This window comes from Nothoprocta perdicaria, unplaced genomic scaffold (assembly GCF_003342845.1).
Source record: "Nothoprocta perdicaria isolate Ctin4 unplaced genomic scaffold, notPer1 scaffold_28, whole genome shotgun sequence".
NCBI lineage: Eukaryota > Metazoa > Chordata > Aves > Tinamiformes > Tinamidae > Nothoprocta > Nothoprocta perdicaria.
The window spans coordinates 2,151,065-2,177,965 of NW_020455510.1; the positions used below are offsets into that span (position 1 = coordinate 2,151,065).

The following is a 26,901-nucleotide window of genomic DNA, read 5'->3' on the forward strand; positions in this document are numbered from 1 at the left end:
TTAATATAAAAAAAGATACTGGAGCAATAGTTTTGCATAAAAACATTCATTTTCAAATCTTTACATTGCAGAGGAAATACAGCACTTCATATGTTAATTAATACTGACAATTTATTTTCCTTGGAGGTTTCAAAAAAACCCTATTCTTACCAACCTGAAGCAAACAAATGGAAGCATCTGGAAAAAAAAAAATAAATGAACTTTTGTGCAACTCTAGAGAGTGGAGTAACTCTTGCCTTGCTTACTCTTAATACTACAACTACTCTGTCAAAAAACACTGGACTTTTACTGTTCACTTCAGTGAAAGCAGAATGAGATGGGGAGTAAATATCTAAACAATTGTATCCTAATGCTGCAGACAAAAGCAGGTGTTTCATTTGAGTACTACACTTAAGGAATTCAACCTTGGTAGTCCACTTAGAATTAGTGCTTTATAGGAGATAGAGAAGAAAAAGGAAATGAAAAAATAAGTAACAAAATTTATGTTGAAGAAGCATCTTGCTTGGATACAATACCTAGCACTGGTGCACTGACACTCCTGATGCGATCTTCAGTCATCCCAAGAAGCAGTAAGCCAGATGAAGAAGCAAAGAAGATATAAAACACCAGCAAAATAAAGTTACAGAAGAGCAAAGCAGCGAGCCAGGCATTATAAGCAGAAACAAAAAGAAAAGAAGCAGTTATGGTTTACATGGAAGTGAATGCACAGGTGTGCATGAAACCCAAGAATTCAGGAAAAAATAAGTACAGAAATAATCATTTATCTCACATATTTTTAACGGTTCTTAGACAACTTTAACATAATCAGCATATACTGCAGCACGTACTAAGCATATAGTTCCGTAAAACCTGCAGAACTTTTCAAAGGAATCAGTGTTTAGAACAACATCCAATTTCACTGGATGAAAGTGGAGTGAGTGTACTGCATACAAGAACCAACTTCCCACATGAAAAAAAACTGTATATTTAGTGTATTTAAGGATTTATAGAAAAAGAACATTTGCCTTTACAGGACTGACCATCCTTGGCTAATTGAAGCATGGACCAGTGATGAAACTCCAATGATGTGATGACAAAAGAAAATAAAATATTGAAAATACCTAAACAACACGTAGCCTACCGAAATGTTGAACCTACGGCACCTAGCAACTCTCATAAACCACAGAGCCTAAAATAAGAATGAAATGGGGAACACTGCAGAAGCACAAGGTGTATTTGTGGCTTGTGGAGCAGCATTTCCCAGCACAGTTACAGACCACATTACCTCCTGGTGCTTTTCCCTCCACCCGCAACATTCCCCACTCCGAGGGCGGCACGGATACGTACGCAGGCTCAGGGCGCTGCTGTCCTCGCTATCGGCGTCGCAGACCTCCGGCGAGTGCGACGCGCTGCACCCGCCCTGCTCTCCGTTGTGCGCCGGGCGAGGCAGCTTCCCCGGCAACGTCTGGTACTTGCTGCCTTTCGCCAGTGGCTTGTTCTGTTGACGAGGGGGAAGAGATCAAATCACATAGAGCATTTGCAGGCCAGTGTGCAATATTAATTGAAGAGTTGAGAGAAGTTGTTGAAGATTTCTAGTTGGAGCTTATGATACCATCCTCTATATGTTCCTTTAACAGATTCTTCAATTTGAGCAAAACAGGCAAGCTGACACCATGTTTCCATAATGCTGACCTTACTTTTTAAATAGGTAGATCAAAATTTGCATGTAAATTTGAAAGTTTTGAACCTAACAGTAATTACTAGCCAAAGTATGCATTTCAGAGATCTATTTGTCAACAGTTTTGGAACCTTATCAAATTACCATCACAAAACATCTCCCACAATTGGCAAAATTCCAGAAATAGAGACGCTTTCTGGAGAAGCAATGAACCTGCAGCTCCCATCAGCATTAGTGGGAGTAGTATGCATTCAGTTTGCTGATACTGGTAAGTGCTTGTTCCAACATTATCAGAAAGGAGCTTATGTAGGAGAATAGCGTGCTGAAAATATGCAAAACATAGTACCCAGAAACACAGAGTATGTGTCTAGTTAATAACCCCATTTTAACAAAACTATTTTGAAGTATTTAAATGAAGCTTTTCTATGACAAGATGACACAAAGAACATTTCAGGAAATCTCCACTGCTTTGTCTTGTTATTATTTCAAGGCCAAGGAGAGATCTTTGTAACTATATAATCTGAAAACCATGGTCCACATTCATCGATTTTGGGGACTGTGCCTCGCTCTCTATCCTTTTCAGACAAGTGCAGAAGTATAGCCAGTCATTTAAAAAAAGTAAACATGTGGAAAACCAATCATTTCAGGGATTGCAACCACACCAGATGACCATTTTCTTTCTTTTCTGAAAGGGACTGAATTTGGCTTCCAGCCTTACATCCTCAGAAGCTTTTTGATTTAAAAAAATTTCCCTCCCCCTTACTTGAAGTTTGTCAGTACATAAGCATTTTAAAGAGAAAACAGATAGGAAGTGAAAAGAGTCATACCATCGCAGCACATCACATCAGATAAAGGTTAAAAGAGTTTAAGGTTAATATACCTCTTGTTCTACAACAGGCTGTACTGGATTTCCGTCTACATACTACGGAGTTGCAGGGAGGGTAATTTCAAAATTATATGGAAAAAAGTAACAGACAAATGTTAGTATTAACATACATACACAGAACACCAAATTTAGTGTGATTTCTATGACAGCGATGCTCCTTAATGCACTGACAATATATTACAAGGTCTGTTATCTCCTCATTTCATTTTAATAAAATGGTCAACAAATGGGCTGTTGTTTAAACCACTTTATAAAATTTATGTTCTGTTGAGAACTAAGGGATTTTGCTATTTTTATGCTTACGGATAGTGCCATTAAATTTGCCTTGACTTGGGAATATGACTTTATTAATCATTAAAGCAGAACGCTAGTGTATGGTATTAAAAAAAAAAACAAAACACATAGGTAACACATCTGAAACCACAAAAACTATTGTGTGGGAAATAGTATAAATGTCAATATGGCTAGGTCAGAAACACCATTTTCTTTTTTTTTTTAAAATTGCTGGATGTGATCAAAATTTGAGCTCCACTGGAGCTGAAAAACTCCAGTGAAACAGTGCCCCTCATACTGTTTCCGCTGGATTCAATGGAAGCAGCAGAGACCTGCACTGAATTGAGAAAACTAGTTCTCTTGGGCTTAGATTGACTCCTTCATGTTTAGCCAATAACTCATACATATAAGTAAGTCTTATTTATCTCACTAACAAGCCTCATGGCTAAATTAGGGCAGGGATTTAAATGCTTTGCTAGCTTGTTATGGTGATATTTCCATTTCTTGTTGCTCTGTGGTCTCCGATTTGAGATCCCTCACATTTACAGCCAAAATGTCTAAGTGCAGTTCCATCACATCAGAGAGAAAGAATGATTCCAAATATGGGACAAGAAAATTTAGCATTTTAAATATTTAAATACTTTAACAAGAAGAAAACAGACCTTCAAAAATTCCACATACAATGATATTTGTTAGTTATTAATTTGTCATATGTATTATCACACTGAGAACAACACTAATTTCAAATTTTCGTGCTGTCATCTTCAGAAACTTATTAACAAATTCAAGAAAATGTAATGAACTAGAATAACCAAATTACTAGTGAATATTGTTACACAAATATGCCCTGCAGATGGCATTAATCATTATTTGTAACTTTTCTCTTGCATTATTTTTCTTCTCTTTTATTGAAAAGCCAAGTTTGAAGTCATATACATGTGGGTSTGTCAAAATTTTTGTCCTAAGCTTGGATACTAGATGAAAAATGAGATATCATATAAGCTTTTTTCCCCATGGGCATTTAGTGATAGTAACGTTTACTAGATCTAGAACAGAAAGAGTATTTATGTTTGATGTTTATCACAGTGTTGAAATTAAGCCTTAGAAATCTAAATAGACATAAACCAACCTTTTCCAGGGATTCACTCTGCAACTCTTCTAGACTACTTGACTTTTTTTTCTGTGGAACCCTTAAAATAAACAACAGACAACACCACAATGGTATCATATGATAGTTGTATATAATCACACAGTGTCTGTATGTAAGAGAAAAACTGTAATTGGGAGATAAACTTATTCTGTCATATTTTAACCTAAGGTACTGAGCCTCATAGTATTGGGAACTGCAGTAGACCGAGAGAGAAAGAGCAAAAAGACACGCTTTGATCAACAGTGAAAAGCAATAAGGTCCTGTGTTTAGTTTTAAACATTGCGGAGCATCTATTAATGATTTTTTAAGACGCTCTTAACCGAGAAAAAGTAGACATCAGTAACTCTTTGAGAACAGTACGTAACAGTTAGAGGCTTTTAGAACATGAAAAATGGAAGGAAAAAGCAGAAGTATCCAAAAAAATCTGACCGTATGCTTTTCCTTTCAAGTAAAGTTATTCATTCTTACCTACTTCTGTTTTCCAAAGATTCTTCTTGTGGAGAGATTAGATTAGGTGAAGATACTGGAACACTTCCACTTTAAATCAGAATAAAATACATCGTAAGTACTACAATACATATTTCTTCTGATTATAAAATTGCCCATTCATTCTTGTAATTCTAACCTTACAACTATGTGTTGTAAAATTCACATGGCAAATACTCCTTTTGCAACTACCCAACAGTTCTTGCCAAGCTAAGAACAGGCACGACTAGATGTCACCATATAAACAGATTAAGATTAAGAATAAAATAGATTTAGGAAAATCTCCATGAGAAACATAAAACAAAGTCTTGCCTGATTTCCATAGGTTTGTGGGGCACTGGAGATAGCACAGCCAGTGACAATTCTCCCGACGAGACCTATATAAAATAAAAGTTTTGAGCCTGTAGCTGTCGGGGCTGAATCTGAAATACAGTCGATCAAGCCCCTATTGACAGGCACAAAAATTCCTTCAGGGACAAACTCTTTAACACATTTCCTTTGCTAGTGCAATGAAACCAATACAGAGAGATCCTCTTTACAGTGGATCTTGTTTCTAAAACATCTTTACTACGTACCTCTGTTTTAAACAGTTCTCCTTGAGCGTTAATCAAAAGATTCCACTTCCTTAAAGTTGTCTCAACTTCCTCTTCACTGGCACCAGAGACAACTCTTTCTGTAGCACCTGGGAGCATTAGAGATTAGAAGTAGCAAAAAATAGCATTTAGAATCACATCCAGACAGTTTAAATACTTTGTTGTCTAAATTTCACTTCCATTTGATGCTTCTGGTTTAGCAGCCGTTTGCTGCCTCTCTCTCAACATACTCTCCTAAGGCTCTGACTCAGTTAGACTGATCTATAGGTGAGCAACATATTCCAGTTGTCCACCCTGCTGCTGTGGGTAGCTAAGCTGCTGAAGAAACAGTTTCTGAGCTACTGTGATTCGTAGTTTGATGTCTGAAGGAAGTTCTGGTTGGTACAGTCTTCCTCGCACTATTTCACTTGATGGGGCATGTGCATGTTTGGCAGCACCTGCACCACAGCCCACCTTTGCAGGATGGTTCCGCAGCTCCGCAGGCTGCAGTCCTGCCCGTGCTGCTGCGGCCCGCACGGCACACTGGCAGGCGAGCGGCTGCCCAGCGCAGAGCGCCTCGGCACGCGAGGAGCTGCGGCACAGCGCTTGCCAAGCGCCCCATGGGCGGCTGCATAGCTGCACAAGCGGCTCCTCAGCTGTCCTTCCTTAAGGACACCATCTAGGACAGCGTACAGCCCAAAATTATGTTCTAAGGAGGTATCTACTATTCATTGGCAAGCAAAACAAAACATTTTTAGATCTAGACTTAGGCAACTGAGCAGAAGATTCAGTCACAGAAGTCTCCCGAAACAGGAAAGGTAGAACTAAATCTCCAGATGGAACTCAAGCCTTTTTTGAAATTGTTGTTATTGATTACAGCAGAAGGCACCAAAACTAAACATCTACAAATTACAGACAATAACGTACAACCTGCTCAAGGTATACTGTGGCTTTTTTATGTGTGAATACATATATATATATTTATATACATATAAATACATATATATATGAAAAATGTGTGATTCCGCTCAGGGCTCAAATACATATTTAAGCATAGTGTAATATATATGATTATACACACATCCATTTAAAGAACAACAAAAAGAACCTGGAACACACACAGTGTTTAAGAGACCTGATATGAGGAAAGTGAGCCAACGTGTTTTACCGTGAGCTGCCATCATTATCTCCTTGACCCTCCTGTATTGGCTGAGCAGTATCGTTAGCTCCTCTATCCGACGGTCCTGCAAAAGGCATTAAATGAAACCATATTTAAAGTCCTACATTTTTAATTGGGAGAAACACAGTATCACATATGTATTTCTGTGATTTTGGACTGTTTTCCAGAAAGTGGAATCAGAACTCTTGAAAGCCTCATTAAAAAAAACTTTGGGGGGCTTTTATTTCTCTTTAAATCCTGGCCTCCTCCTCCCAGGAGATGGAAATCTAATTCAGAGGCCTTCTTGGCTTGGCTTTTATATCACAGTCTGAACTAGGGGTATCAATGCACTTCAGATTAAGCTGGGAGGATGGAAAGCTGCCTGACTAAGCCTGAGAGATCTTTTCAATGGCAGCAAGAGATCCCTCTCATCCCAGCCCTGGCTTTCCAGGGGGGTAATTCCCCTCTGGAATTACCTGTTTACCAGGTTTTCAGCGAGGCATGTACTGTCAGCTGTCCCTTCCCATTTAAAAACCACCTTCTGTCACAATCTCATGGAATAAACCCCAAATCAGAGCAATGGTAGCCATAAGGAAGGCCTCTTGTTCAGCTCATTACAGAGATTCATGACCATTGTTTTGTGCTTACTAGGTAGACAGGAGATTATTTTCTTACCTTTTCTTCATTTGCAGCCAATAATGTTTCCATTCCTATCTTCAAGCGCTGAACTTCCTGATCTAAAAACATTTTTACAATGCTATAACAAAAAAATACACTAGCTGTATGTAGTCTAAATGATAGCTGTTTTGTGATACTTATGTTTTTTATAAATAACCAAAATCATGTCAGTAGCACAGCAGATAAATATAATTTAATAACATAGCGCCATTTAACTTAAAGCTTTTCAGAAGCAGAACTATTAAAAGTTTCGTATGACACCAGCATGCTGGTTTTGCTTACAAAATACTGCATAATCCCATTTTATATTTCAAAAGGAAAGTATAGTAAAAAAGAAAATAGTGAAGCTTATTTTGCAAAGATGAGTGTGTGACTTCTGTTTATACATTTAAGGAAATAATTTTTAGCACCATTGAAATTAATTGCATTCCACTTGGAAAAGATGTCCAGTTTATGGGAAGTAGTTCAAAGATATTTATAAAACTTGAAGATTAAAATAACAAAAACTATCTGACATCCTCTAATAAAATTTGTAACATTTTTTCATAAAAGAGAATATGAGTGAAAACCCACATCAAGAGCCAATAAAAACTGTGTCATGCACAACACAGTATTACTAGAGAGAGAATCAGAGATTATTCAGAAATGTTGTAGTCAAAACTACTTAAAAATATTTCTAAAAGCTTACAAGTTTGTTAATTGTGTCATCCTGACCTTGCTAAGTGAAATCTTTCATTTGCTGTCTACCTACTGCTCTTACCAAGTCCTCCAGGACCAAATCTAAATCAGATCTAGGAGATGGAGACAAAACCTAACCCAGTAGATCCATAGCAGTTGTCACTCACGGTATCCATAGTTTAGAATTAGACATTAAATTAAACCCATTTATTTCACAAGGGACTATGAAAAATATATGACAGGCATGAAGTGATAGAGGAAGAGAATTAATACTGTAAAAAAAATGGTTTAAAAGCTGAACATACAATGTCATCTCTAAATAGTTTGCAGAGACTGTAATTATTTTATTTTGGTTAGTATTTTGAAAATATCTTTTAATTATTACATTTTAAAACAAGTAAATTGATTTTGCAAACATTTATCTTGCAAAAAAAAAAAAGAAAAAAAAATCAGTAACACAAGACATGCACAGACACAGCCAAATCAAAAACTAAAGCCAGCAGACAGTGGGCAAGCAAGTGAAAGATTTTTAAGAAGCCATTAAAAATCACAGTCCTACTAATTTCTATTCAGAAGTTTTAGACTTCAAAAAGAACTGATGTTGAGGCATTAATATATATTTAAACAAAGTTTATTTACAGTATTTCTAAGAACATCGTATATGTTGGAAATAGATTTTTATTCAGTCCCTTTTTCAATCTTATTGCACCGATCAGAAAAAGAAAAAAGCCCAGACCTTTGCCTCCAAGGAAAGAGGTTTTCAATTAACGTAATCTTTCCACCTACTGTATGGGCTTTGCACACATCAAATGAAAAAGGTAAAGGTTAACTCTTGGCCCCGTTAACCTTTACCATGTCCCTTTGAAGTCCAACTGTCTGATTTGCAAACCTGATATTTTTTTCTGAAGTGAAGTCTCACTAAGCAGGACAAGTAGCTGTGCGCTTGCTGCAAGCCATGGAAGCGGCGCCTCATGTATATGCTACATGTAGACAGCCGAATGTAAACAGACAGGGAGGTATTGCTGCAGAATGCGCTCTAGTGATCTGGGGTATGAAAGGGATAGTGAGGTAAAGCCAAAAGTGAATTGCAAGGCTTACGTTTTTCTTTTAGCCTTCTCCTATAAACTTCCTCTACGATGGTAAGTGATGAGAGTCAAAGTTCGTAGAAAAAGCACAAATTAGATAAAGTTTGCAATTTAATTAGAATAGGCATTCAAGCATACTAGAAATATCTTAACATTTTTCTATGTTAGCTCAGAAGACCACCTAAAATCTGAGGAGTGGGACATTTTTAGATGGACACTATTACTACTACACAGTGTTGCCACAGCCAATCCAGTATAAGCAGTCTCCTTAAAGATATTCTAAAGATCCAGAAGGTTTGGTTCTTCTCCCACTAGAATCAAGGAGAGATTTTTCCCTATCTTCAGCCTGAACAGGGACATATCAGCTTCCACTAGGAAGCTGATAGTTGCTGAGCTCTGGATTTATTGTCATACAATTATTTTTCTCTTGCAATACTATTATGTGACAATCCAATAGAAAAATATGCAAATCTATTAGTAGCAGAGTCCAAAACACTGTTGTTAGAAGAACTAATTTTCTAGCAAGACATGCAGTATTCCACATGCAGAAGCTCTGCTGCTGAGTGAAATTAGCACTAAGTATATGTTAGTGCTTACTTGAAAGGACTCTCGCTTCTTCGAGCAAACTACAGTCCAAATACAGACTGTCTGTTCTAGAAAAGGCACATTTGCCTTTATTCTCGGAAGGAGACATTTAGTCAGTGCTAAGAGATGGGCAGCACAATGCACAGAGGCTCTGCACATTAACTAACGTCCAAAGAAGTTAGTGCAGATAGGCTGATGCACYGCCCTAGGGCTATACATTAATAAGTCAGCATCACAGAACAAAACATGTAATATCATATAGCTCACAACCCAGTAGTTGACAGAAGCTCTAGGTGGTCAGTGTTGGAGAAAACCGAATATTACTGGCCGAGATCAAAGAGCATGGACTTATGTGTCATTAACCTTTAATTGCATAGATTTAAAGCAGAAATCCAGGATATAGCCCTGAACAAAGGGCAGACATCATCAACAAGTAAGTTTTGGAATGTTTGAATACTCAAACATTATTCAGAGGTACTATTATGACAATTATGTTCTTAAAATGGTAATTATGAAGATTTTTWAAAGAAATTTTGAAGGTCTACACAAAAATATGTTACCAGGAAATACTCAATTGAATCTTTCAAATAAGGAAATTCTCTGAAGAAAAACTTCTACTGCCCTTCRGATATCTCATTATCTGCTCTACCAGGAACCCTAATAGATCTTCACTATTCTTCCTTCCAAAATAAATTCTATAAGGWCACATTTTGTATCTCCTTATACTGCTTTGAAATACTAAGCCAGAGTGAAGTAAAATAGGTGAGGGTTTTAATTTCCCTCCTACCTTTCTCTGCAACTTCATGATGTGACGACATCCTAGAGAGCTGGCTCTGCAGGCGTTCAATTTCTGCATCTTTGAGAGCCAGCTGTTCTTGAAGCTGCGCGATCTCGGCCTGCAAGAGAGCACAACAGACTCTGCTTAGGGTCACGGCCGATTCTTTCTCCTTCCCTATGAACTAGGGGAAAGAAACACTTCGGAGGGATGTCCTGTTCCTTGTTCAGGATGTTTTCTAAATACTGTAACCTTTTACAGAAACTCACTTTCCTTTCCATGCAGTTAGCGCTTGGGGAAGAACTTGTGTGAAAGGTTACGTTTTTAAGGATTCATGTACATAAACTGATGGAAAGCTCTCAACACAGCAATGCTGGCCATCTATAATGCATATTACAGGGAAACTCCTGARTCCTGCTCAAAACCCACTGAAAGATAACAAAGCATTTTTTTTAAAGATATTTTGTTTTTTAATTCTAATTACAACTTATTAATATAAACGAGAACCTATCAATGCTGCCCCATCTTTGCAGCAGCCTGATGGATCTGTTCCTCCTCATACACATCAGATACATTAGGTGACAAATATGAGACGCAAAGCATGGCTGGGAAAGCAATATTCCATAATGGAACACAAGTCAGTAGTTGCATGTGCTTATTGGAATTCGTGCTGCCTCCAGAACAGGATTAAATCTCATACATTAAAGGCCTCAAGAATGCAGAAGGAAAAAGAGTTCTGTGATTGTCTGATGTGGAACACAGTGATTCTCATCTTTTTCCTCATCTCAGAAAGCCCGACAGCAACACCCAGCTTTTCTGAGGTAATAATTTCATTATTTTTCTTCAGAGCATTAAAGCCTTTATGTCTTTCCATTCTGTTTTTCCACCAGCAAAAGCAAAGCAGCAAAAACACAATTCCTGCAGTTAAATAAAAACAAAAGCACAAGTATGTGACCAGCTTCTCAAAATGTTAAAATCAAAGGGGAAAATACCCCAGCACACCAAACTTTATTTGGACAGGGAAAAATGACCTATCTGGTTCTACACAGATCCCCATTTTYACCAGGAAGCAGGCAGCTGGATGGCAGCAAAGGATCACCACTCTGCCTGCAATTCCCTGTGGAATAGAAGAATGTGCCTTGTTGCAGCCCTGAAGGGCTCCTACGCTTCCCACTGACTAATGTGCTTTTTATATCCAGTCATGGAAGTATTCCAATCTCTCATCTAAGAAGCTGGAGCAACAAAGAGACAAAGCTGCAGACCTCTTAATACCAGATTTGGGTTTGTCTCCTCTGGTCTCTTTGATGTTATTGCTCTCTTAAATACCCTTTTCTTTCATTTCTCATTCTTGACATCTTTACAATTATTTCTATTTCTCCTCTTTTCCCCTGCACATATATTCCTTTCTGCTCCCATGCCTTCTCTGACTGCTTTTTTATTATTTTCCTTTCTTATTTTCCTCCTCCTATACTTCTCATAACCTTTGTCTCTCTTGGCAGCTGGCCACACACTGTTTAGGAAACTATTTGGGTTTCCAAAGACTGTTCAATGTCATCACTTCAGAAAGAAAATATTCTGTTGAATATAGGAGATATTATCATAATAAAGAGAGAGAAGATTTCAATATTCATCTGCGAATTCTCAAAAAATGCTAATACAAATAAATATSTATCTGTCATTTCTGGATCAGGCTACCTAATATCAAAAAAAAAAGTTTTCACGGTTTAATAACTTGAAATGTTTTTCCAAGACCAAGCTACAGCTCAAAAAAAACAGTCACYGATACAGATGGTATCACATATATGGTGTGGGAAGGGAGTATAATTGCAGCACAAAAGTATCCTTCTAACAGGAAAGATTACTAAGGTATTTCTGAATCTAATGGGCTTCTGAATCTAAAGCACCAAAAATTTAAACAAGGACAAAGTGCAACCGTTTAACAGTGAAAATATTAAACCCAGGAAAACAATTTTTATAAAAAATGAKGCATTATTTCAAATCCTGAGCATCTCCAGATTAATATCTGACAGCCTTCCAGGAGCTGTTAAGGTCAGTTTAGGGGAAGGCAAGTATGGTTGTTGRCATGTATTAAGTCAAAGTAGTGATCTAGTAGTGCATTTCGGTCCTACTGTCTATTAAAGTAAATTTCTGAGTAAGCAAACACTCTACCAGCTTTGCATGTCTCTTCCTTAAAATGACTTTCAGCCTAGAAACCTTATTCCATAGGCTTGTCACCATTACAGAAATGAAAGACAGAAAACCTTCAAAAGAGGCCTCTCCCAGAACAACTCTGATAGTTCTAAGTCTCAATGGTTCTTTTTAACGCAGAAGTCTGGAAACCACAGGGAAGGGTGCAAAGGGCACAAAAAAGAAAGTACAAAAACTTTAAGCCAAGATACTCATTATACAGGTGGTCCAAGAAAACCCGACTTTGCCGTTGCAAATGAAACATGAGAATTGTAAGAAAAGTAAACACTGATGAGAAGTGGTGCATGTCCCTTTCCAGCTAAAATAAGCCTGTCATTAGTAAATATCAAATATTCTGCTTACTTTRGTTGCTTTCAATTTCCACTCATACTGATTCCTTTCATTTTCCAGTTCTTCTACTTTGATTCTGAAGTGTCTAAGTTCCTGTAGCAAACTCTGCAAAGGAAGAACAGCTAATGTAAGATTACTCAGGTAAATAATAATTTTCTGTAGTCTCAAATTAAAAATCATGCACAGACCATGCAGTAATAAACACTGAATCATCTGCATAAAAATTGTAGCACTAAGTAGACAAAGATATTTTTAATTCAGAGATTGTTATAAGAAATATTTTCGTAAACTCTCTGAAACTATGAGCAAATTTCTACGCCAAACAAGATGACCATGGTGAAGTTGTGAGCCTCTGTGGAAATGAGCCAAGAAGTCCAAAACAGTCAGCTCCATGTAGTATTAACTGTTCCCCCAAATAGGTATTAAAGCTACTTATTTAAGAAAAATAACACTCAGAATAAAGAATATTTAACAAGTTACAGGCATTCAGTACCATACATTTGTAGTCGTATTTTACACTCATGTCGGCCACTTTCCAGATTGAGGTGATGCAGCATCAAGCTCCAGGGCTTTTAATATTCTCTGTCTCTTCCTCTGACAAAGGTCTCAGCTTTCTCTTCTCCCTTCCCTTGACTAAGTTACATCTTAAAGCTCATTCTTGAGGCCAACAGTGTTAAAACCTTGATATAACTCTGACAAGACCAAATGTCTTGAGATGAACTCTCAATTACAGTAATTTGGAAGTGCAACCTGTTTCTAGGTTCCTAATATAATATACATTAAAAACCATACTCGTATCTTAAGTTAATTTTTATCATAAATTGCTCCCAGATTTGGCTTTTAGATTATTTTGTCAATATGTAGCTTGTACAGTAGTCTAATAGCTCAGTAATCAGTTCCACACAGAGGTAAACTCAGAAATAATAGCACTATGTTCACAATAGGCATCATCTCATATCCAAATGAGTTATTTTTGTAAAATATAAGAAAAATTAGTGGAAAAAAATCACAATATAAGCAGGTTAGTGGTAGAATCAGCTCCGAGTATCCACATTTTTAATTAAAGGACGGTAGCAACTAAAGCGAACAATTAAAAAGCAAGACTTTTTCAAGCATACAGTTTCATTTCTTCTACCTTCAGTTGATTTTAAAAGCTTATGCACAGCTTTTGCTTTGATATGTGGCATACTTTTAATCAAAGTAAAGATTTGTAGTGTAAATTCAAAAATAATTTTCCTCAAAGTTGCTTATGTCACAGAATTCAAAAAAATGTTCTAGATTTTTTTTTTTAAATGGTACAAGTAGATTATACTTGTTATGGCTCCTGTCTTTTACTTTATCATAATGAAAAGTGAGGATACATTCCATGTGTATCCTTACTTATTTAGCATAAGTGCTAAACTTTTAAGATCTTCAAGAATTAAATATTGAGAAGATTGGTTAGATTGCACTATAATGCACATCTAGAAACATTACCAAATCATAACTGCATATCAAAGAAAAGAAAAAAAAARRAAAAAATATGACTAAAATGCACTTGTGACTTAAAAAATAAATTCCCATAAAAGCTGATACACAATGGTTCTTACAGATATCTGTSCTTTAGTATTTAATGGTGACCAAATCTGTGCCATCTGTCCCAGTGTTAGGACTTTTTGTTTTGTATTTTTTATAACTACCATTATAACCACCATATAATGCTATCACTAACAGAAGCCACCAAGATTAGTGGCAACAATTCACACCACAATTCTGGTTAGCAGATTTAGTTTCTGTAAAAGAAGAGGCGATGCACAGGCTCTGCAAGGGGTGCTTCTCGTACATCACACCGAGAGCAGTTCTTCTGGCTGAGTGTCTCTACCACTGTTCTCAGACTAGCTTGAGGACCGTTAGGTGTCACGTCAGCTGTCCTATCTTGCAACTTCCTTTCTTGGATTCTACTATTAATTTCCAGTTGCAGTCTACACATCTGCTCCTGTAGCTCACTGATCAGGTTCACTACTGACTGAAAACAAGGGAAGGAAAAAGGGACAGATGAGAAAGAAAAGGAATACAAGAAGCAAAGGAGGTATTTCTACAGTTGCAGTGCAAAGTAGGACATGAAGCACAGCGCAGGTAAGCTATAACAAGACAGATAATGGGTATCCCTTCTGCTGAAGGGCATGTGAATGGGTATGAACGTGGAGGGCTGCAGTTTTGCCACCAGAGTCCATGTTCCAGAGTAGTTTCTGATTCTGATCCCAATGTGAAGATCAGAGGTTGCTGCACGTTTTCATGACATATCCAGCCTAGGCCAGATATCAGGAAAACCTGGAATATAATTTGTGACACGGGCTGAAAGGCAGACTTCTCCCGAAATGGGCTTGGTTATATTAGTTTATGCAGCCAAATCATCTCCTAGGAAAACAGGCGAGTGCTCAGTTACGGCCATACCTACTTTGTTTTATAAACATAATTTACTAGTAAAGTAATTGTGTCCCCAGGTTTAGCAAGAGTCAGAGAAATACTCCATAACCTAGCTTGCTATTTTGCTATATCCAGCTGACAGCATCAGGACATAAACAAACAATTATACAACATTTCTAAGTGAAGTCCAAAGAGCATCAYAGAAGAAAAAGTAACAACCTCTAAGCGTGCTGATACGCTGGCCAGCTTCCCTGAAACAGTCAATGACACACAGAAAATTGCAGTTATGGAAAGCAACCACCAAATACAAGTATTAAAGTCTATATATTGCTTCACTTTAACTCTCTATTTCAGAAGCAAATAGTCCTGGGTATATTCTCAGAGATTATATGAAAATTAAGAGAAGAACTCTCCAAATTTATATGTTGACAAAATATGTTTAGTGACCTTTCATTTTTTCTAAATAAATTTGATGAGATTAATGACCTTTTCRAAAAGGTTAAAAAGTCAGTAATGGAGAGAACAACAGAAAGCAGAGCATAACTCTCTCCATTWCAGTTACAGTCCTGTTGTCTCAGTTCTCCTGTGCTTCAATAATCTCAAAGTTGCCTAATACCTGTGCTAGGGAATGGCCACCTCCTACGGCAAGGATGGGATTTACATTATTATTTACATTATGATCATCAAAACAGGCAAATACTTAACAGATCCAATCTTGGACTGCACCAGCTTCCACAGACAGCTTTCATCATTCACAAACATTCCCCTTTGAAAGCATCCACATGAGCGAGCTGCAGGAGTTTCACCTCAGTTCTCTGCTCAGCGTGGGCATCACGCTTAAGGTTAAATTTGGACCAGTTGTGCACCAGCTCTGCTATCCTCAGTCTTTTACAGGCTCACACATTTTGCCAGGGCTGGCCTCAGCATCAGCTCACCTAGGGGAAACTACATCCTTCCTATGTTCCCCAGCTACATTAGCTGCTTTACAGGACACTTTACAGCAGGACACTGGTGTCCCCCACACTAACTCATCCTCTTGTGAGAGCGCTATACAGCAGAGCAATCKCAGCAGCAAGTTATTCACAACTCCAGATCCATGGCCTGGCATTTTTCACTCTTAGATTTTGCTTCATTTTCATCTTCACTGCMGCAGCCAGAGCGCTCAGGGAGCTGCGCGAGCTGCAGCCTGGAGCCGTCAGGCCCCACGCCCACCAAGGCCTTGGTCTGCACACGGCTCTGACACCAAACACTTCACCCGTGTAGCTGTGCAGGAGAAAGGCCCACAGGGACATTTCATTCACAGACTCGAGTTTCACCAAAATTACAAATAATTCCATCCTAGATATTGCATAACATTATTCTGCAAATTAAAAAGACAGACTCAGAGATGGTCCACTAATAAACATGTATTCTCTTGGCCCCTGTGTTACATGTATATATATAAAAAGGCACTTTAAATTTAGCACACTTCTGAAAAGCCAGAGGCAAGTGGCATTCAGTGTGGAATTAATACCTTGAATAGTTTAGAGATACTTGATAGACTTTGTTGCTAACTAAGAACTAAAATACAGCTGCACAAGACAACGTGAAGTAAACTGGACAAATTGCAGCTCACTCATATTTAGAAGAATATCTTGATTTGCTTTGTTTTTCCCCAACCCAAGCAGAGAGGTAATTCTGCAGATAAATTCTATCTGGCTGGAAACAGCTGCTGTGAAATAAGCCAACACAACACTAGAGCACAGACTGCAAATAGCTTTTGGCTGAATTATTCTGCAACTGCACGTCTCATTTACCTTTTTCAAAGCCCATTATTATATTTAGAAATGGCAACGCCAGATATGCAGTGTACTTAGAGAGCTGTTTAAAATGATTTAGTCAGTGGGCAGCACGCATGTGTGTTCCCCCAGAGAACAGACGCTAGGGCAAAATGAAAGACGTGTGACAACGGCAAAGCCATCCGCTCGGGGCTCTGTTAATCCTAAATTCAGCCTTGAGAGCAGCAGCTGGCAAACTGCAGCATATAAGAAAGGATTCAGCTCTGTCATCCACAGCTTTGGCCCCACTTGTGTGAAAATACTTACTACAATTCCATTTGATACATTAGATATTGTGCACGTGTGCTGGAGTAGCCATGACATTCAGAGATACAGTTACAGCAAGATTAATTTCATTCTGCCAGGGTCAGTTTGGAGAACTGTGTCGCTCTGCAGCAATTACGTTACCACAACACAGTTCTGTAGGCATAAACAAGAGTCACCTAGAGGTAGGCTGTTCGCTCAATGAAGGATGGTTTATTTACTAAAAAGATGTAGTCAGACTATGAGCATGGGAACACCTTCAACATTACTAACAAATTTCAACAGTTAAATTGCACAAAGAAAATATATTGAAAATTTTCTAATTTTCATCCTGATCAAATTTGGTTTAAAAAAAGGGCAAAGTTTATAATAAAAGGAGATGATATCGGGTTAACACAATGGAATTTAAGCAAGTATCATATTTCATTGAAAACAATCCCTTTTCATTTGAATTAATAATTATTTGGAACAATGTGAAATCATTAAAAAGTCTCCACAAGCAAACCAAACAAGCTCCCCATTTCCCATGGCTTTAGCTACAATGCCAACTTTTCTTGCTTTCTATACATAGTTTTGCAACTTCCAGCAGGTGAGAAGTCTAATGAGACCTTGGGCTAGTTAATAATTCAGGGCTTGCTTAACACAGGGATTCTCAGCTTCTCCATCCGATGCGAGCCCTTTTGCACCTCCGTGGGGTGCCCCCTCTCGCCCAGTGGCGCCAGAGGCTCCCAGCCCAAGCTCAGTGCTCCCCTCGAGGCCCCCGGGGCGAACGTGCACCCAGCCCAGCCTGGGAGTGGCGGCTGGAGCGGCTGCCATCACTGGAGCTGCACAGACCTGCAATGTGTTCCGATAGCCTGGGGCTGCTGCTCGGAGAAAGAGCACGAGTGGGCCACATGCGGCAAAAACAGCAGCTGGTGCCTGCTCTGCTTGCAGCCTCTGCCAGAAGCTGCTCTGTGAGCTATCTTTTCATCTCTAAAGAGAGCTGAATAGAGAAATAAAGCAATAAACACGCCCACCCAAAAGGCACTGCAGGTAAATTATATGTGCATAATCAGTAGCTATCAAATATACCACTAGCAACATTACAGAGAGTAAATAGTTTTCTGACATCACCTGGATTGCAATTTCTCCTCAGTCTACTTGGAACATAAAGCCTTTCTTCAGCCAGCAAAGTATAAAACTTGGCCCCAGCCTCACCAGTTGTCCCTTACAGGAGCACTGAGCAGAGCAACAGGCGACAGCTTGTCAGCTTGTTGCATCTTCCATAATTCCTTTCCTTCCCAGCTCCCACCTGCTCSCTAACTACCACGAGGAGGTTTCTAGGGAACTGGGCTCCATAAAGCAAATGGATTATGGACCTATTGCTCACACTCATTCCCTGCTTCATACTTTCTTCTTTAACCTGCATGGTAAAAAAACAAAGTTTCTTTGGTGGCTGGAACATCTGAAAGGGAGGGTGGATTAGAGGATTAGAATTTCCTCTAATGTGTATTCTTTTTTCCCCATTATCTATTACATTAGTACAAGGAAAAATATCAATTTGAGGAAAACAGCCTCCTATTTTTTTTTTTCTTCTTCCCTTTCCAAGTGCCGTAAATGGTTAAAATCAGTGAGCGCCCCTGCACATATATGTCTGCAGGGACATATCCCAAATACTCCCAGCAATCCCAAATACTGCTGAGCTGGTAGTCTTCTCTCCCACATAAATGGGGAAACCCATGAGCTCTGTTAAGGGCTCAGATTGCTCTCCCATTTCAGCTCCTTTAGACAGGAAAATGTTAAGTACATAACAATTTTAAAGTATGCATCTGAAAAGGACTTTTTGTATCTTGATCAAAGCCAAACAGCAATCTTAAAATATAATGAGAGAGGAAAAGAAACCACAACCCCAAAACATATAATCACATTTGTCACTGAATTAACAGCACCACTGGTGCAGCCTGTGCGGTAGGTACAGGAGAGCCTCGTGCACGCTGGGGACAGCGCAACAAGGCAGACAAGTGACAGCACTGCCCAGGCAGAGCAGCAGACCCGCCAAGGAATGTAGCTCACCTCAGCTTTGTTCTGTTTCTCTTCATATTCACTCTGTTCCTTCTCCATGCCAACCAGCTTAATCTTCAGATCTGACACTTCAGCCATTAGATCCAATTTCTGAGTCTCTAATGATGTTCGACTTAGCAGCTCCTGAAAGAAAAGAAGAATATTTCCCTGGTTATTTCTACTTTTTTTTTTTTTTTTTTTTTAAATATAAGTCCATAGCTAAAAATAAATTTTAAAAAATAATTAAAAAAACACACAGGAAAGTGAATTTCTCTGCCTCCTTTAGCAAGGCTTATCCTTTGAACTGTGCATTCTTAGTTCTGCTGCAATTTTCCTATAAAGGTTCTCCCATGTTAATCACTAAACCACTGTTCTCCTCCCAGCTTTAAGCAAACGTGTGGACCAAAGTTAATTCCAGGGCAACACATCACACTAGAACAGAATACGGAGGCCATATAAACCCAAAGCTACAAAATACCATAGAGACCTTCAGGTGACACATTAAAAGCATTCTATTAATTCCTAGGACACTCAGAGCTACATTTTGGATTTAAATACAATGTTTTAGAATTTTATCATTTTTGTAATGTGTTATTTAGCCATAGATGCTCCTCTAAGCAGAGGAGACATCACCAAAATTAAGCAGCGTTTCCCCAGCAGTGCGAGTAGTACTTGGAAGCTGACTGTGCAGAGGACTTCTGAAGACTGTGCATGGCGTGGAGGGACGGGGGCCGAACGGGAACTGAAATGACGTATCTGGAATCTGGAGGCACTGTCTGCATTGAGTATGTGGGTAAACTAGAAACATTTGGCCGTGACTTTTACTTGTGCAACTTGAGATAATTTTTTGGACTGCAGGGCATGTTTTAGACCAACTGTTTGTGTTTGGAAAGCTTTCAACATCCACCATGCACCTCTCAGTTTCCAAGAGAGCCAAAAATCTTCCTAAACTTAGCAGAATATAATTTCTAAAACTGTCTCTGCTGGCCTGCATTTTCAAAGGGAAAAAAATTACAAATCTTCAGCCTTACTATAAATCAATACCTGAGTTTGAAAGCTTTTTTTTTTTTTTGCAATTTTGTAACTGAACTTAGATTTTTAATTGGACATAATGTTTTTTAAAATTTAGTAGCAATTTGTAACTGTTCTTATCATATGAAACGGGGTACCACAGAATTATAGAAGATTCTACTTTGAATTACACAGAAGTGACTAAACTGAAGTTGTTATTCTGGATACCCTGATGGTATTGAAGAATTAGAAACATCCTTTTCTCATTTCTTCCCCTTCCACAAACTTCTGTAAGTGTGTTGTAGACTATAGTTCAGAGCCAAGGAAACAACAAACAAGAGTTATTTTAAAAAATTATACAGTTAGTTTATTTCAAACCCAGATCTTCTCTACATGTAAATTGCTTTAATCTAGTGGGAATACTGTCCAAATTAAAAATAGTATGAGGCTTGCATCTGCATTGCAACACTAGTGATCTCAGCCACCCACTGCTCCCAGAGTGGTGCCCATTCCTGCTGATGCTGACAACGGCATCTGCGAGGGATGGGAAAACAAACATAAGTTTAGCCTTATGCCYTGAGTTTTCCCTGAAAGAGATAAATCAGTCACTTACCAGAAACATACTGTCCTTTTTGCTTGGGAATCTTAAGAAGCAGTCACCTAACAAGTTCACAATAGTGCCTGCTTTCCAAAATCATTGCATTAAAAAGGCCAATGGAATAAAAGCAAAAATTACACATAACTCTTCAGTGCTGCAGAAAAGACAAGGCTATAGGACTCCACTGATCTGCCCATGCTCCAGACGCAGAGTCTAACCCAGGCTGCAGCAGGCTTTGTACAGCTCTTAGCAGAGAAGACTTTTAGAGATAAAGATGTAGTTTTAAATGGAATTTTGACATGAAATGAAGTTACTGAGCATTAAAAGGGCTCGTGAGATTAGGTGACTTTGGCCCCTACCCATTGACTGTCTGTATGCACCTTTGAATACAAACAACATTAAGAATTGTTTTGATTTGACATTGCCACGGTGTTGCATGATAAAACAAGACTTGTTAATCAAGCAAGCAGGCACAGCATCCACGCTGAGGTTTTTAACAACAGATCTAGCTGGGCGCACTGCCTGCTGTCACTCCGTACTTTTCTTTCAGGCTCCCAAGCCATATTATTTATTTATTCATCCCAAAGGAGAGAGCAGCACCTTACTCCTCTCGTTTTGAGCTCAGTATCTCCATGTGAACAGTACGGTACTACCAGGTAGCACCGGGCATAGAAGCAGCTGAAAGGCTTTGGTTTGCCTTTTTAATCATCTCAGACAAAAATATACATTTTTCTCTGAAGCTGTAGAACCAGAACCTCAGCTGGTCTAAACTGGCACAGAGTTTTTGCCTCAAAATAGACAAAATAGCTAAGTACCACTGGTTTGTTTTCAATAGTGCTACACTGATTTAAACCAGATGACAGTTTATCTTGCCTGTGGAAAGTCTAACTTCTGGGTTGAAAGAAAGTGCCATTTAAAGTAGATGTCCCTTCTAGAAATGAGCAACATCTGGAAGCCATTATTTTCATCTTTGAGCAGATGCGCACAGTGAGCGGTTCATTAGAAAATGCGACTCATTTTGCTGCAGTAAAATCATAGTGTATKTTAGTGGTAAGATGTGACTTGAAGCCAGCCAGAAAAAATATGCAATTGTAAGAAAAGAAAATACAAATTTATGTTAGTGGTTTTAAAGCAAAAAAAAATGATTTAGGACATGCAAAATGGTGATTTGGGCTGCAGTGGCTTTAGGAGGATCATAAAGTACTAAATTGCAGTATAAAAATAGAACATATTCTACAGAATCTTATTTATAAGTTTTTTCATTTTAAAAATGCAGTGGAAGTATAAACTAATTTCTACATTTATTTATTTGCAAAAGTATCTTCTAATTTTAAAAACTAAACTGTTTTAGAGTAGAGTGATTACAAAGACACATCATGAAGAAGCTACTATACTTGTCTAACAGACAGATCAATGCACAATGAACTATTTCTAAACATATCTACATTTTTAAATTCAGATTGTACACTTGTTAAACACTAAGTCATGCTTTTTTAATATTCCCAGCTAAACTGAAGCATGTGCTAAATCTCACTTCACATTCCTCTGGCTTGGAAAAGATGTCCTTCTTATAAAGCTGTTTATAGATTTTAGCCCAACATTAGATAGCTTAGAAAAATGAGAAAAAAAGAAAGGAAATTTCTTGATGTTTAGCAGTTCACATAACAGAAATAGTAATTGTGCTATATACAGATAGAAAGAAAACATGAATAAGATTTTAGTCAAGTAAAAGCAAGCTACCCAGAGCTGTATAAAAGGCAATACTGCAGAAAGTTTGTGCTTTCCATTCTTATTAAAATAAGCTTGGGGGCGGGAGGGGAGAGACAGACAGACCTACCTGGCAAGCAAGATCCAGCAAGAAGTGCTACCAAGGAGGCCTGCACTTTTTAAGGGCTGTGTGTCAGCTGCAGCAGAAATAAGATACTTGCTTAACCGAAAACACAGCTGAGAGCAACGCACACGTGTAACCTCTGCAAAACGGTGCAAGTCAGTGGCAGAGAGGGAATTGCAGTCCTCCAGTTGATCTGTTGCACACAGGGCAGAGCTTGCCATTACCCTGACAATCTGCATAGACTTTGCATATGTTGGCTGGGCAGATCTGCACCCACAATTACTAGAATTACAGCACAGCAGTACTGTCCTCGCCTCTATATATAAGCTGGGCGAGTTCAGCACACCCGCTGCAAAGCTCACCCTAACAAGCAGAGCAGCACAGAGCACAGCTCGAAACCTGGAACTCTGAGCTTGCTGCTGGCAAGTAGTTGCTTGCTGCATACTACCAGTGAGCCCTGAAATTCATCCAAGATCAGATGTCTTGGGCAACTGGAAATGGCAGGAATAATCCTTGCAGGCCTGCAAGTTCCCATGAAACAAACAGGGACACCCCATATGCACAACACACAACCAAGACAGGGTTCGAGCTCACATGCACGCAGGCAAGAGTGCATCAAAATAGGTATATAGTGAGCTGTCCCGGATCCACCCCCATAGCCCTCCGCCTTGCGCTCCTCTAGGCTGCTCTGGGGCCCTATGGAGAATGCACTGTCTGGTACACATTCTCCTGACAAGGCGCGGTGAAAAGCTGCCAGCATAAAGAGAGCAGGCAGGGAAATTCACTCCTGTTTACATCTGAACATTTCGGGTTCTATTTGTATCTTTCAGACAGAACAAGTCCAAGCCAAAGTAGGTGCTTTCTAATTTGCAGCAGAATTTTCTTGACAGAACACAATCTTGCAGATGACACCATCTGAAAAGAGCACCCTGCATTGCTTGCTACACGTATGTGCCAGGAGGAGGGTGGGTGGCACAAACTATCAAACCAGGGCCAGAGTTCAATAAAAGGCAAGCACAAGACAGACAACACCATTCAAAACAGTTTTGCCGCAGTCTTGCTTGGCAAAGCAAACTATACACTGTGATCCTCCATGCCGCAGAGCTTCAGTGGGAACTAGTATTTGTTAAATCAATTAAAAGCAGCAGAGAAATAGCTGAGAGGTAGCTGTTATTATTCATAATGATGACCCCAATAAATGCACTTAGAAGATCTGTAAAGGTGAAATCTGTGTGTGCATAAAATTCTTTTTCAACAAACCTAACACAGTTTTAAGGATCACCATCTCATCTCCATACCACCCATGTTGTCACACTGTAGGTGGTGCATCCTTTCTGTCATGGAGCAGTTTGGGCTACAGATAAATTAGAATTTGCTTTTGCTTTATAGTTCACTCCTGCACTTGCAAATTGTTCAAATGAAAAAGCAGTTGCTAGTAAGTGCCATCCAATAGTGCCCATGGCTTCCTAAGGAGCAACGCCAGAGGTGCAGCTCACTGCACTTTGATGCCACCTCTCCCAGTCCTGGAACTTGTCTGCAAGCTGGTTCAGCTCACTAACCAAGCAGAAACCCCTTTATTAAGCTCTGAGTTAGTATTCTGCTAAGTCATGGAGGCAAACACTATTTGAGCCAATAAAAGTGGTGGAAGAACATGGTAAAGAAGAGGGAGAAAGATGGAATAACAAAGCGCTTCCCCTTTTAGCAGGGAGCTGCTAGACTGGCTCAGCTCATTTCACATAAGTTCACATGTGGGCTAAAGAAAATGACACCCTCCTGCCAGAGCACTGAAGAGGCTGCAAGCTAATGCTACCGTGCAGCATTCAAGATGCCAGTTTTATGTAATTCATATAAAAATGTATGTCTGCTGTTGAAATAGAAGAGGTTTAGTTGCTGGGGGAGGGGAAAAAAAAAGCAGCATGGCAAAGTTCAGTTGCTGTTCCCGAAGCATTTGCATGATCGCTTTGTAGTAGGGCTCGAAACAACTGCGCATAGATCAGGAGCCAGAAGGATGTGAGCCAGCAACCCCACCCTTGCATAGTGGACAAGTCTCTGCTAGAGAGGATTCAACAAGAACTGTTCTGCAGGGTAGCATTACACACCGCTCTGCTGGTACCACCAGCTATCTCGCGAAGGAACTGCTTCAAACTGCCTTAGCACAGCTTGGATTGTTTGTTTGTATTGTAGCATTGTGCACACAAAAATTAATCAAGTCAGCTTTTCTTACAGTTGCAGAAATTAAAGTCAAGTTTATCCTGGACCCACACACATGGTTTCTGACAAAAGTAAGATACTATACTTAACCCTATTGTAATTAGCTTTTTTTCCCTACTAATATAGATAAAAGGTTGTTTTAAGCTAAGACAATTACTGTCATCGTTCATTTTTCCATTTAGAAGAAGCAGTCAAAGTTCACAAATGCAACAATCAATGCAGTTRATACACTGTAAAAAAGCAAGCAGAATTTTGAAATAAAATTAATTTATAATGCACCTCAGAAAGGTAAGAAGTACCACTGTAAAGCAAGAACACTTGCATATGAAGCTAGTGCTGGAGGATGATTTTTTATTAAAAATAATTTTACTGCAAAAATAAATAAATGCTGTTTTGCTTGCCCTGAAGAGCTCATTAATTGTTTTGTCTGGACGAACTCCATGACAACACCCAGACTACCACCTATCTGCTAAGTCTATTAGGCACTTCTAGAGGTCACTGGAAACTAGTGGCAGAGGTCTGGAGCCAGCTCTCCCCCAAACTGTCCCTTAGAGCTCTGAGGTCAGACACACGCTCACTCTCTCTGTCACAGGAAGAGTGACAAAGAGGAGTGGGCCACGCACCTTAGGTGAGCGCGCAAATGGTTGTGTTATCAGCACATTCTCAGCTCTCCCAATCTTACACYATTCCCAGCAGAGGGAAATCATTTCCAACAAGATGGACTGAGCAAAAAAGCTTTCACAACAGATGAAAGACTATAAAATAGGGGGCTCTGAGACATAAGTAGTGTAAAATATATCCATGGAGATGCAACTGGGTCTCCCCTGTGGCAGGTCAGTGACTTGACTCCTGACACAGGAGAAGGATGACACCATAGCTACCGTCTCCTCTTTCTCTGGTATTTCACTGCGTTCACWTTTCTTACTTGTCCAAGAACTCAATTGTTCATTAATTTTCCTCATTCCAGTGAGAAAACAACATTCAAATATCTGAGTTCTACAGTAATATTTTTTCATTTGCTGAAAGTACATCATTCACATGAAACTCCTGAGAACCTCACAGGATTAAAATGAAATGCACCCACAAATCTGCTAGGTTGTGGCCAATATAATTCTTACCCTAAAATTTAGCTCAAGCTATCCTACATGGTGCAAGCTTTAGAGAGATCAGCCACGTAGAAATCTAGCAATGAAAAGGCAGGCTTGGCTGAATTAATGTAAATTAGGTTCCAGTGCAAACTCTCAAAACTAAGATACAAAGCAACCAACAGATCGAGCTTATTGCTAACTGCAGACAGCGTGCTAGGCAGGCCTAGTGATGGCAGCAGCAGAGTAATGTACTGTCAGATAGATATTACCATTAAAATGATCTCAAGACTTAGGTTTAGGGTTTGGGKTTTTTTTTAAATGTACTTGCAGAATTTCTGACTCCATAGATGGTGTATAGATGATTATAGCTACTAATCAGCTTGAGTTCAGCTATGGCAAGCAGCTAGTACACATGCTTAATGCTAGACAGGGCTAGATTGGAACCTTTTGACTGAAATACCAATATAAATGCATTGTTTTGATCTCTTTACACGCCTCAATGTCCTCTTGATTCAGACTTGAAGCACATACTTTGCTCTAATAGAAGACTATTAAAACACCAAATTTTCTGTCAGAGAAATGATGTAGTGCTTTAGCATAAGTCACAGAACTTCCATGTACCTTACGATTGTCTTCCCGATGTTTGGAAACAGATTTTCATATCTTAAATACTCACTGTTCTTTGAATTTGACTTCAGATCTTTCACTAAAAAACTGCCTGTTTGCATTTTTAAAAAAAACTTATTTCTTAAATATGCTTTTATTTTTTTTTTTTCTTTTTTTCCCCAGTTCAAAGTATTTCAGTCTATAAGAATTGTGTGAGACCAACATGTTTTTAGAGGAAATTATATCCTAAACCAATAACAATAAGTTTACTGTATGGAGACTGCCACTCTTTACAATACATAGGTATAAGGATCCTTAGCACAATAAAAAAAGCTTATATGCATTTGTATAACTGTAATATAAAACTAAGAATATTGTATAGAAATGCTTGCATACTTCACATAGTCTAAAGCATTAAATATATAATACAACATTTAGGTGAAAGGCGAGCAAGTTCATTAAGACTAATGTATTTCTGAAAACTTACAGCCCTCATTTTGAGGAACA

General features: G+C 38.8%; 1 protein-coding gene across 4 annotated transcripts in view; it reads right to left on the reverse strand.

Moving 5' to 3' along the window:
* PPFIBP2 (PPFIA binding protein 2) overlaps window positions 1-26,901 on the reverse strand; it is a 64,521-nt gene that overhangs the window by 8,177 nt on the left and 29,443 nt on the right. For 3 of the 4 annotated variants that reach the window (XM_026041110.1, XM_026041111.1, XM_026041113.1), the window contains 12 exons: window positions 19,062-19,193; window positions 12,535-12,627; window positions 9,997-10,105; window positions 6,859-6,920; window positions 6,193-6,268; window positions 5,028-5,134; window positions 4,765-4,829; window positions 4,435-4,503; window positions 3,946-4,006; window positions 2,538-2,579; window positions 1,327-1,477; window positions 516-548 (listed from right to left, as the gene is read on the reverse strand). In XM_026041110.1, coding sequence (XP_025896895.1) covers window positions 516-548; window positions 1,327-1,477; window positions 2,538-2,579; window positions 3,946-4,006; window positions 4,435-4,503; window positions 4,765-4,829; window positions 5,028-5,134; window positions 6,193-6,268; window positions 6,859-6,920; window positions 9,997-10,105; window positions 12,535-12,627; window positions 19,062-19,193 — 1,000 coding nt within the window. Of the gene's footprint in view, window positions 1-515; window positions 549-1,326; window positions 1,478-2,537; window positions 2,580-3,945; window positions 4,007-4,434; window positions 4,504-4,764; window positions 4,830-5,027; window positions 5,135-6,192; window positions 6,269-6,858; window positions 6,921-8,637; window positions 8,671-9,996; window positions 10,106-12,534; window positions 12,628-19,061; window positions 19,194-26,901 lie in introns of all 4 variants that reach the window. The other variant, XM_026041112.1, reaches the window with a different exon arrangement.